Raw genomic sequence first — 12886 nt, forward strand, 5'->3', positions numbered from 1 at the left:
AAGACAGGAGGGCCTGGCATGCTCTGGTCCATGGGGTCATGAAGAGTCGGACACGACTAAACGACTAAACGATGATGATCTGGTTTGTTATAGGTTTTTTTTAAAGCTTAATGTTTCTTCTTTTTCATTATCGTTTCAAAATAATTAGAGCCGCATGGTGCGGTGGTTAAACTCTGCTCACGACCTCAGTCTGATCCTGACGGGCGCTGGTAGCCAACTCAAGGTTGATCTAGCCTTCCACCCTTCCAAGATTGATCGATTGAGTACCCAACATGCTGGGGTGGGAGGAATGTGTAGCCTGCATAATTATAAAATGCCTAGAGAGTGCTTTAGGTGCTATGGGGAGGTACCATATTTTTCCATGTATAAGACTATACTTTTGTCTAAAATCTTTAGACTAAAAATTGAGGGTCGTCTTATACACGGAAGTAAACTGAGGAGAGAACAAGAACAAGTGGAGGGGAAAGCAGGGATCAAAGTGATCCTGCTGCGCTTTGATCCCTTTCCCCCTGCACTTGCTAAGCCCCACGTAGATTTCTTAATTTTTGTCTTATACATGAGGGCATCTTATACATGGAAAAATACGGTATATAAGCAACACACCTTATTTTCCTTTTGCTTTTTATGCTTCTGAAATGGAGAAAACATGGATAGACCCCATGAGTAGGTTTTCACATGGCAGGACTCTTGGCCATGTGCTGGAACTGAGAACAGAAGTCTGATCTCATGCCCAAAGAATTTTGCTCCTTAACTCCACCTGTCTGTCATTACTACATCGAGCACAATTTTGCAGCCAGTTTCACAAAGCAACAAGGTAGATTCGACAAACCTGCATTATGATATCAATCGCCCATCCACAGAGGTTCTCACAAGATGTCACACTTACTTCATGTCTAGAAGCAATGCTCCCTCAAGTGGTCAAGATGGTGTAATTGTGAAAGCATGTTAAAAGCAGCACCAGGACTGTCAAAACAGTAGCTGGAACATAAACAATGGCTTCCTTTGCATGTTTAATTGCACGGGGGGGGGAACTATGTTGCTGGGGGAAAAATATCATAAAGAACAACATGATCAGTGTCTTCTGTAGTGAAGCACACATACATAGTCTCCGTCAAACATAGTGTGCCTACATACTGAGTACCAAAGCAAACAGCTGTGTTGGGAGCACTTGTATATTTTTTTTTAATTCAACATAATTCTCAACAAAACATACCAAATTTAAGTGTACAAAACCCTGTAGCTAGGAAACAAGAAAAGGGGCAAAAACTCAATCAGAAGCCCATCAGCACAATAAGGTATCTCTTATTTTACAATTAGCGAAACGTTTTCTCGAGATAAAAGAGAGGTGATTGAAGAAATGAGATGACCCACTAGATTCAAACAATTAACCGGGATCCAGGGACGTATTTTGTGTCTGTCCATGTACTGACTTCGCTGCAGTGGTTCAGCCCTCTCTTGCACTGGTAGCAACGACGAAATCTTGCACACTGGTCAAGCAGAAAGAGTTTGTCGCCAGCACTGCAGTCAAAGGAAATAAGAATATATCAACAGCAATGGGAGCCCTTGGAGGAGAGAAGATGGTCACCTGCCTGTCCTCCAGCCCAGAAGCGCCCAGTGTAACTCAGTAGAATTGCATATTTTTAAACGGGCAAGACATTTGCCTAGGCTACATGCACATACACCTCCCAAGGCTGTTTTTTCCTCTCTTTTTTATTTGTATCCATTTAAAAATTATGGACATACATATATGAGATACAAATTAAAATATTGTGATAATTAGACTATTTTCGACCCAACGTGGACTACTTCAACAGTGTTATCTTGACCATTTGCTAGACCTTCTTTCGTACACATGGTGGGGCATACATGGCATGCACATACATGCTGCATGGATTGAACTTCTCCACAGTCACAGAAAATTTGTCCGGTATCCAATACAGTGGGGTCTTGACTTGAGAACTTAATCCGTATTGGAAGGCGGTTCTCAAGTCAAAATTCTGTAAGTCAAGTCTCCATTGACCTACAGTGCATTGAAAACCAATTAATCCCGTAACAGGCCATTTTTGTTCCATTTTGGTTTTTTTCTGGTCTGTAAGTCAAATCTCAGTCTGCAAGTCAAACCTAAATTTTGCGGCCAGAGAAGTCTGTAACTCAAAAAGTCTGTAAGTCAAGCCGTCTGTAAGTCAAGGGTCCACTGTAGCCCCACTTTACTTGATTATTCTTTGAAGCCCCTGCTATGTCACTGTGCCAGTTTCAAAGTCATGAATAAAGTCATACGGACCTAGATGAATTTTCACTAAAGAGACATTACAGATTCAATTTAGATCTTGGGGAAAACAGGTAAACTACAACCGTGTATGACCTGGACATAGAAGAAGCACACAAATGCAGGCTTTAGAGATACGTAATTCCTCAGTCTTGGGGATGCAGGGATAAAGGGACTCCGCAGTCTTCATCAATTGAGCACCATGACATAGCTATCATGCAAGTGTTTTCATTTCAGCTTCGGAAGTACCATGGGAACCAAGATGATTCCCATCTGGAAATGGGAATCATCTTGGTTCCCATTTCCAAGACAGGCCTGGAGAAGCAAAGAATATAATTTGGGGCCCCTAGCAAATCATTACAAATGCAGGAAGAGGTGATCCCTTTCATCGACCATTAAGAATATGTATATTAAAAAGTGAGCTTTTGATGATAAATCATCATCTTCAAGGCTGCGCATCAAATTCTGGTGAGTAATTCCAAACTTAAAGGATGTCTTTTAAGAGATGGGTCATAAATTCCAAACTGCTTGCTGAGGAGGACCTTGAAACCAACTTGCACATTTTAGTCATCTCCCTCTAAGAGGCGAACCTGGCCTCAACACCATCCGCCATGTGAATTTGGTACGTTAATAACAGCCTATACTGTAAGTTTGGAACTACCCACAAGAACTTGATGCATAGCCTTGAAGATGATTTATCATAGAAAGCTTGCAGTTTGTTTGTTTTCTTTAATATTCTTAATGGTCGATGAAAGGTCTCACCTCTTCCTGCATTTGTATCGTTTCTACGACCATGCAGCCTTTTCCAGATCTCGGCTCATAATTACCGCTGAAAGAGTTGCTCTTCATAATCCCTCTGCCTTTTCATCCTGGCACTCTTCCGCCAGTCCTCTTGAAGGGCTAAATTCATCTGGAAGATCCTCTCAAACCGGGCTCCTTTTTCAGCCACCCACCTATACAAAGCCAAGAGAAACCATTCAGACTCTGTCCACTTCCAACCCGGGGCACTTATCTTGGAACTGAAGGACTGAGAATCGGACAATGGAACTAGCTTGGGAGGCAGGGTGGTATATTGGTTAGATTGCCTATCAAGGACTTGGGAGGCCTGGGTTTGAATGAGATGAAATGGGGGAGGAGAAAAGCCACGTACGCCAACGTGAGTTGGTGGAAAAGAAATGTAACAAATAGATAAATAACAAATGGAATGGTGTTGGTTGGCTTTTGGCCATGAAAACTGTCCATCTGGAGCAAATATCAGGTGACATGTAGCTCTGAGTAAATAGCACACGTCTGTATTTACACTGGATGAAAACTAAGAGCACCACCTGAAAAGATGCGGCTCCTTCCTCTTCACCACATCTCAAAATAACAGAAATACAGGGGAGGATCATGCCCTGCCTGTTCCACTCCCTTTTAATTCTCCTGGTTTTTATCACAGCTTGCCTGAAGATAAGACCTCAACGATCTTGAAAGCCTTCACACATTTTTGTGCACTTTGGGCCGGCCTAAGGAAGCCATTTCCTAGCTGGATAATACAAAAAAAAAAGGCTCTTGAAGGGCCTAGGGTCCATTTTTTTTCTTTTGCCTCTCACAGATACTGTTCCTCCAGTAGTCCTCCCCCAAATGGCTATGTTTTCCTTCAGAATTACAAATGGCACCTCCAAAGGAGACCGGCTGGTCCACTAAACGTTATCTCAATCCGTACTGGTCTGGTTTTAAACATTTAAAAGGCACTTTAAAAAAAAAGAAAAAACAAAAAAAGTGGCCAGCTGGCAGCTGGGGGTCACAGTGCGTCTCCTGAGGTGGCCCACCTGGTTTATACAGAAAAATCTCTCCTTGTGTGATCCAATTTTGAAATACAGCGGTGCCTCGCAAGATGAAAGTAATTTGTTCCGCAAGTCGCGCTGTCTTGCGAAATTTTCATCTTGCAAAATGCGGTTTCACATAGGAATGCATTGCAATGCATGCCTATGGGAAACCTTGCAAAACGAATGAATTATTTTCATTTTGCAAGGCATTGGTCTTGCGGGGGGAAATTTTTTTGTGAAGCACAGCCATAAAAGAAGGCGTCTTGTAAGTCACCAACACGATCACAAAACGCTTTCGTCTTGTGAATTTTTCATCCGGCGAGGCGTTCGTCTTGCGAGGCACCACTGTAATGCCCTCCCCACACAGCCTAACCCTGTGATCTGTTGCAAAGAAAACCAGTACAGCAATCCTTACTGTTTCCTTGCCCTCTGAATCATGTCTGCTGCCTTCCTCTGGTCCACCAGCTGGCTGAGGAGAGCCGCCCGCTTGCGCTCCGCAGCTGCCTCTAGCTGATATTTGGAATATTCCTGGGCTCGTTTCCTTCTTTCCTCCATTTTTTCATTGGTCATGTCGTTCTTCCCAAAGATCACTTCGGTTGAATCAGGCACGTACTCTGGTAACAGAGGCACACCCATCTTTATCTGTGTCCAAATGAGGGGAGGAAACTTCATTAAGAAACGAACCCTTTGCTCGTAACTCTTTCATTTTCAGGATGGCTTTGTCACCTGTTCCTGCCAAAAGCAGGCATAACATTATCATTTGGAAACACTCCTTCTTCCAAATTGCAATTTATGCAAAATTTAACTTCAGTTTCTAGCTTTGATCATTCTAAGAGCACTTTTATGCAGAATGACTTTTGTCCGCATAATGTTTGGTTTGATCAACATGTCTGGGTTACTTTGTATACTTAGGAGCTGAAAACTCGCATTGGCTTGCAATTTGTTTTGTTTGTTTGTTTGTTTGTTTGTTTGTTTTTTAGTGGTCTAATACAACAGTGGTTCCCAACTTTGGGTCCCCAGATATTCTTGGATTACAACTTACAGAAATCAGCAAGAGGTGAAGGCTTCTGGGAGTTTTGAGTCGAAGAACCTCTGGGGTTGGGAACCACTATTAAGTAGAGGATTTGTGTACCCTTGACTTTGGAACACACACAAGGACCACAAAGTCTTTCCCCCCTTTGAGTTGGGCTAATAACGATACCCAGGGCACCATGAACACTGACTTAACAGCAGGCCAACAAGACTGTAAACTGAGGGCAACATATTCCTTCAAACACTATGTAATACTGTTAATTTAGCAGTAATTGGCTTACCTAGTAAGTAATTCTGACTTCTCCGGTAAGCGTTTTGCCACATTCTTGTGTCACCACAATTCTCAGCCAAAACAGGATTTCTGTTTCAATGCAAGACCACGAAAAAGGGGAGGCAGGAGTGCTGAGTGGCTGGCAGCCATCTCTCTGGCATGTTTGGGACAACTCAATTAACATTGCAAAAGAGTGGAGTTCAAAATAGAGATGGGCAGGAATCGATTTGTGCTGCTTCGTATGAAACTTGGCTTAGCAAGTGCAGGAGCACTTTGATCCCTGCTTCTCCCTTCATTTGGCTTAGCAAAAGGAGGAGGAAAGGGATCAAAGCAATCCCACAACTGCACAATCATTTTGATCCCTTTCCCCCTTCTACAGCCACTGGATTGCTTTGATTCTTTCCCCCCTCCGTTTGTTAAGCCTCATGGGACTTAGCAAGCAGAGGGGAAAGCAGAGATCAAAGCAATCCTGCAGCACTTTGATCCCTGCTTTCCTTTTGCTAAGGATTAGCAAGTGAAGAGGAAAGCGGGGATCAAAGCCCTGCAGGAACAATTTGATCCCTGCTTTCGCCTCCTCTTGTTTTTGTACTCACCTCAGCTTACTTCCATGTATAAGACGACCATCAATTTTTAGTCTAAAAATTTTAGACAATAGTCTTATACTCGGAAAAATATGGCAGTTTGCCACTGAAACTTTGATTCACTCAGTTCATCTGAAATATGCACATAAGATGAAGTAAACTCCACTGAAATTAGTGCAGCTTACTTCTAAACAGATATATGCAGGACTGCATTTTTAGCTAGCCTTTACCGGGGGTTTTGTTTGTTTGTTTTGAGCCCTCCATTTTACCTGGGTGTCTAATGCCCTCTTATAACATTGCATTTCTTCCATCTTGTCCTTCAGATATTTCGCTCTCTGGGCTGCTAACCTAGAAAAAGAAACATGACAAAGATTTAGCCAAACGTGGCTGAGGACGATCTACTTCTTGTTGACAACTCCCATGATCACTGTTACTCTACAGCTGCCAGCTGCTGAGGGGATAAAATTCTGGAACTTACTGTGGGCAGAGAAACATCTGGGTCAAAAGAAAACACAGCTGAAGTTTCTAGGTATGCTCAACAAAGCTTTAATAGCCTCCAAAGTGATTTTTTTTTTCATTTTTTTGTGTTATAAGGATTAGCTTTTGGCATTCTCCATTTGGCAGCAGGAAGTAGATTTGACTTTTGAGGGAGTGCACACTTTTTTATGCTCATGAAATCAAGATTTTAGAATAACAAGTAAATAGGACTCATTGTGCCAAATTTTTGAAATAGTTAGTTATTAATGCTTGCAGGGGTGGAAATTATGGCTGTTATCACCTCATGGGCTGCAAAAGATAATTCACTGGCCAGAATCTTACTACATACGTCAACCAGTGTTTAGTCAAACTGCATAGTTTATTGTAGTGAGCAGCTGCACGTTAAAAAGTCAGTGCTGTATTTCTTGTTGGATCTCAAGTCGCAGAGCTGGTGTGAAGTCAGAAATACAAGCCCGGACTCCTTAACTGGACTTCAAACTGATGGGAGTTACAGTCCAAAAACATATGGAAAAAGCCACATTGGAGAAGGCTGGATTCAATGAAAGAATGGCCAGATTTAGCAACACTCATGGTTTGAGGTGGGTGGGTGGGTGAATGGTTTGCAAACCTCAACAAAAACCCTGATATCTCCTCCCCCCTCCATCACTGACCAGACTTCAGAGACCTGTCAGAAGAAAAAGGTAGTGGAGTTACCTGCACATTGCCTAGAAACACACGAGGGACATTTTGTTACACTATGTAATCGTTTGGATGAGGAGCAGCACAGGGGCAGTGCTGGGGGAAATATTTTGCCCACTATTGAAGTAAAGCTTGCAGGGGAAATATCGTAAAACAGGGCTTTTTCGGTTGCAGAGGCAGACTGTCAGAATACCCTCAAGTTAGTCAACCTCATTCACTGGCCCTTACCGTATCACTCCCTCCCTCTGAAACATGAATCGTAGAAAGAATAAAAACGTTTCATTACTTACAGTTGAACTGATTTTAAAAAAAGCAAACTAAGAACAAACGTGACTGCTTTCAGCGCAGGTCTCAACAGACTCACGGCTTCCGACAGACTCAGGAGAGGGGAAAGAGCTCTTAGTAGGGAGGCATGGCTCTCTTTGAATCAGGCAGATAAGGAATGGTCGGTTCATGCTGTGAGTGGTTAACCGTCACCCCAGCCAAACCTACTAAAGGCAGCATGCGAGGTTGCACAATTCCTCCTTGAAGACTTACTCTTCTGCCAGCTGCACATGTTCCAGGCGGTCCCGGAGGTCCTGGTCCTGTTTTTGCTTCTTCTCCCTCGTCACCCGGTCCTCAATTTGTTTGTCCAACTGTTGGCCATAAACCTCTTGCTTTTCATGAGGGGTGGAACTTGGTGGCCTCTTCTCAAAAATGTAGGAACTCTATGCAGGAAAGAGGCACCAGATTTGTTCGTTAAAGGTAAAGGTAAAGGTTCCCCTTGACATTTAGTCCAGTTGTGTCTGACTCTAGGGCACAGTGCTCATCCCCGTTTCCAAGCCTAGAGCCAGCGTTTGTCTGAAGACAGTTTCCGTTGTCATGTGGCCAGCACGACTAGACACGGAACGCCATTACCTTCCCACCGAGGTGGTACCTATTAATCTACTTGCATTTTTACATGCTTTTGAACTGCTAGCTTGGCAGGAGCTGGGACAAGCAATGGGAGCTCCCTCCGTCATGTGGATTCGATCTTACAACTGCTGGTCTTCCGACCTTGCAGCACAGAGGCTGCTTCAGTTTAACCCACAGCGCCACCACGTCCCTGTAAAAATTTTAGTGGGGAAAAACTGCCTCCAGAGACCAGCAAAAGAGGTGTTTTAGACCAGGCCTTTCCAAAGTGACACAGTCCTAGCATAGCAGAGATAACTGGATCTCCGTTCTCTATGCTCTACAACACAATTGCCGTCCTCTACGGATCAATTTCCTGCTCCCAAGACCCCACACCACAGGCTGCATCATACCTCAAAACTCAATTTTAAAAAAAAAGCTGAATCAGAAACGACTACGAGACGTCCACTTTCAGTTTTGTGCGGTTTGTGGCTGTTCTTGTTTTTCAAGGGCGCGCGTGTGTGTGTGTTGGCCTGGCTGGATGCAAAAATCCTCCACAGGAAAGTTTTAGGGGGAAAAATCCTCCCTCTCTCCCTCCCTCTCTCTCTTAGCGTGTGTGTGTGTGTGTGTGTGTGTGTGTGTGTGCGTGCGTGCGTGCGTGCGTGCGTGTGTGTGTGTGTGTGTGTGTGTGTGTGTGTGTGGTAGCCCTCACACACCATATTTTCTCCACATGCACACCCTGCTCTAGCAAGGTCCCCCTTCATTTCACATACTGTGTTATCTCTCAGAGCTTTCTCTGGTTTTTTAAAAAGCGACATTTTGCATTGACAAGAATCCCATTCCCACAGCCACTGTGTGGAAAAGCTCCATGAACCTAAACGGCATGTAGGATTTTAGGTCTTTTCACCTTGAGGTGAAGCCACACAGTTATTTAGGAGAGATTCTTTCAGGAGCAACTGGCTGGATATGGTTCAGTGTGTTAGCCATTAAGGTTTTGATTCCTCCCTGTAACTCCCAGGAGAAAAGCCAGCCTGTATAGCCTTGGGCAAGCTGCACAGTCCCAGAGAACCCCAGAAGAAGGGGATAATAAACCATTTTTAGTACTCTATATGTGGAAGCTCCTGGAAAGGACTGGCATGTCAGAATTGACTTGACAGTACATCATTATTATTCATTTCCCATGAGCGTGGGTCTTAGTGTATTATATCTAAAACAGGATTATGGATGTCCAGATGTCCGAGAAGCCCTACCCAGTATGGCCAATAGAGAAGGGATTGTGAAAGGGGAAAGATTTATACAAGCTGAAGAGAAACCAGAGTATTTGGTTCATAGAGCCTACCCCCTCCTTGATATCGGTCCAAAATTTTCTGGATAAAACTTGAAGGATCAACCTACTTTATTAATTACAGTGGTGCCCCGCATAACAAGCGATTCGTTTAACAATGAATCCGCATAGCGATGTGTTTTTTGCGATCAGAAAAGCGATCGCATTGCAATGTTTTAGATGACAAAACATCACTTTGCGATGATCGGTAAGCATTTCACTTACCGATTTTCGCATTGCGATGTTTTAAAAACAGCTGATCGGCGGTTCCAAAATGGCCACTGGATAAAGAAAATGGCTTCCTGCAGTGTTTTCGCCCCTTTCCTCACTTACAAGGCAGCGAAAATGGCAGCCGCATGGAGGATTTTCACAGAATGGTGAGTTTTTTCCCCACAGGAACACATTAAACTTATGGGCTTTTTTTGCCCCGCACAGCGACAAATCCGTATAGTGATGATTTTTTCAGAACTAATTATCATCGCTATGCGGGGCACCACTGTATAAGCAAACTATCATCATATTGCAAAGAATATAGTCTAAAGGTGCGGCTACAATGAAAAGCCAAATAGGAGTGATTTGGCTTCGCTGCAATTTGATTCGCAGCCTGGGTTATGTTTGGAATCATAGTCAGTGGTCACACGGGGGCTGTGGATTGATTTGGGAATTGAGCCTCCATACAAGTCTCAGTTCGGCTCACAGCCCCTCTAATTTCCTTCCTTCCTCTGGTCCCGCCTCTGCTGATCCTTTTATGGGACCTAAATACTGGAAATAATAATAACAAGGACCCAGTGATAAGCCGGTAGGGTGAACTAGTGGAAAACCTCATATATGTGAGCATTTTTTAAACAAATTACAAATTCAGAGGACAACTGAACATCATGTCCCAAATGTGTATGCCACCGAAACACCACCTACATACATGCCCCCATCATACAAGAATATATCACAACTAACCACACCAGCACAACTCTGTTTGAATTGTTCCGGTTTGAAAAAGTAGAAGCGCCCCCAGCAGCAGAGGGGGGGGAAACCTTTGTGACCGAAAAAGGGCTTGACCGATTCGAATCGGCCTTTGCATGAAATACAGAGCAAATTCCAGGTATTTGACCATGTCATTGCATCCTTACGTAGGTTTCTGCAGCTTTTTCATTCTTCTGGTCTCTTTTGGCTTCAGCAATGCCCAAGTTAAAAGCGGCAATTTTCTGGTTCTGCTCCCTGTTTGTCATGGCTCGCATCTGCAGCGGAAAAGACAGTTAGATGCACGTGAGACAAAGGGAGAAGATAACAGTAGTCAATGGGGGGGGAGGAAGCTCCTTAAGACACCAGCAAAAAGAAGGACACAAAAAAAGACCTCAGTTTGCATTAGAGATGGGCATGAATTGCCAGTTTGGCGGTTCGTAAAGGTACATTCTTTGGACTCACAGTTGTTCCATGGGTGCCCTGACGTCTCCTCCTGCTTCCTCTGGTGGGCACCCACTCAGAGAAGGAGGACACAGGGCAGGGAAGCCAACGTGTCTGCAGAACACCTGTGTGTCTAAAGAACAAAGCTTTACGAACCGTCAAACTGGCAGTTCGTGCCCATCTCTAGTTCGCATACAATGGCATGTGCTAATTTATACATCCGGATGCACAAATAGAAAGGAATTTCTGTTCTGTTTTTTTAGTTAAGTTTATTTTTAAAGTTTTAAATGTTTTAATAATTCAGCATATTTTAATTACTACTATAGTTTAATTGTTTTTAATGTACAATTTATTATGTTTTTAATTTTTTTCCAATGCTGTGAAGTGGCTTGAGTCTCCCAATGGCAGAAAGGTTGGCAATCAATCAATCAATAAGTCCGTCCATCCATCCATCCATCCATCCATCCATCCATCCATCCATCCATCCATCCATCCATCCATCCATCCATCCATCCATCCATCCATCCATCCATCCATCCAGGGTTTTTACAATTTAAACAGAATTACAGTGCATTTCACTTAAGTGGAGAAACCTGAATTTTTAGGAGTGCAAATTTCCCTCATTGTTGCTCTTTGGCCAGTGTTCTGTTGTGAATTATTCACTGAGTGAAATTTGTGGAAGTGGTTGTGATTGTTTGGTAAGGTTCCTGGTGAAACACACAACAGGCACCTTGCTAAGCAGGCACAACTGCTTAATCAACTGTAGCTCCATGACCATAATCCACAAAACCATCCTGCCCCTTGTCTGTAAATCAGGTTTGGGCCAAAGAACCCTTCAAAGGGAGAAAAGCTGCAGGAGGAAGACTGTCCTTTGAGAAACCTCCAAATTCAGGACTGGCTTCCCTGAAAGAGGACATGTGGCCATTCTAATAGGAAGCCTTCAACAAATATGGAGATGGTTCCAGAAATGCCATGCACACAGCGATGTAGTGAAAGCTTTGGAAATATATGTGCTGAGCATGACACTACCCATAGACAGTCTCCCCACACTGTACTATGACTCAGTCCCAAAATGCAGACAGCTGGATTGATCCATATCAAGAAATGAGTTCTGCTCAATGAGTTGGAAACAGCTATTTTGCAAAGTTAAGGGTTCCTACTTGCCCATACAAGACCAAGCAACCTTTGAAAATGTTGCATTTCCAAAGGGGCAGGTTGTGACAATACAATGACAGCTCATTTATTTACACCTCTGTAAATAAATGATTATCAGGATAAAATCAGTCTGAGTAAAACAAGCACTGATCCTGCTGATTTTTTTTAAAAAATCCATTTTAAGAAAAGCAGGGATTTGTTTATGCCAATACCAGCTGCTTCCGAAGGGCATCTTGATCTTTCATGGCCTGATACTGAGCCAGGATCCGGTCTTCTTCCTTCTCCTTCCTCCTCCGTTCCTCACCCATGTACATCGGAACATTCCTTTGAGCACGCTGCAGGCACAGGTAACACATTTCCTGGAGGTGTGTGGAAGATGAGACACGGCATACATGACTTGGTAGAAAAATGGGCTTGTTTTGGTTATTTAATCTTTGGTTTTCTCAGTCTCAAAGTCAACCACGATAGTGGATGCAAGCAACCTAGGCCTCTCTGGTTAGCATGAAATGGGAAAATGTGTCAAGTTTGATTTTGCTCAGTTTTCCATTTTCACATTTGTTTCAACTCATTTCCACATCCGTTTGGAGCTTTGCTTACCAACATCACCATGAAGAATTGTATGCATTTTCATGCACATTTCTCTAACGACAGCATATGTTTGCCCGTTCTTCCCCCATATGTGGATTGTTCACAAGCTATTTTTCTTAATATTCTATATATATTTTCTCCCTCTTATTTTCTCCAGTATTCAGATTTTTGTCCTTCTTTCCCTAAAAACAGCTCTTCCATGGCTCTGGCCACAGAAAGAAAGAAAAAAAAGCAATTTGATGCACCATCATCATCTCACTCCCTCCGACAGCTGTATACACGGACCATATTTTTCTTCGTTTTCCCCTATTCCTCTTGGGTGATGCCCTACATTTCCGACTGGAAACAGGCTAAACTGTAAGCTGCTCCGGGAGCCTTTTTTCCCCCACTGAAGAGGATCAATGTAATAAATAA

General features: G+C 43.2%; 1 protein-coding gene across 1 annotated transcript in view; it reads right to left on the reverse strand.

The window, feature by feature from the left end:
- Window positions 1-1158: 1158 nt before the first annotated feature.
- Window positions 1159-12886, reverse strand: part of CCDC81 (coiled-coil domain containing 81) — a 29278-nt gene continuing 17550 nt past the window's right edge. The window contains exons 9-15 of the mRNA XM_020809429.3: window positions 12097-12243; window positions 10456-10563; window positions 7672-7841; window positions 6228-6306; window positions 4490-4716; window positions 3094-3219; window positions 1159-1518 (exon numbers count right to left, since the gene is read on the reverse strand). Of these exons, the coding sequence (XP_020665088.3) occupies window positions 1377-1518; window positions 3094-3219; window positions 4490-4716; window positions 6228-6306; window positions 7672-7841; window positions 10456-10563; window positions 12097-12243 (999 nt within the window). The 3' untranslated portion in view covers window positions 1159-1376. The remainder of the gene's footprint in view (window positions 1519-3093; window positions 3220-4489; window positions 4717-6227; window positions 6307-7671; window positions 7842-10455; window positions 10564-12096; window positions 12244-12886) is intronic.

The sequence above is a fragment of the Pogona vitticeps genome, chromosome 3, assembly GCF_051106095.1.
Source record: "Pogona vitticeps strain Pit_001003342236 chromosome 3, PviZW2.1, whole genome shotgun sequence".
In the NCBI taxonomy this organism is placed as follows: domain Eukaryota; kingdom Metazoa; phylum Chordata; class Lepidosauria; order Squamata; family Agamidae; genus Pogona; species Pogona vitticeps.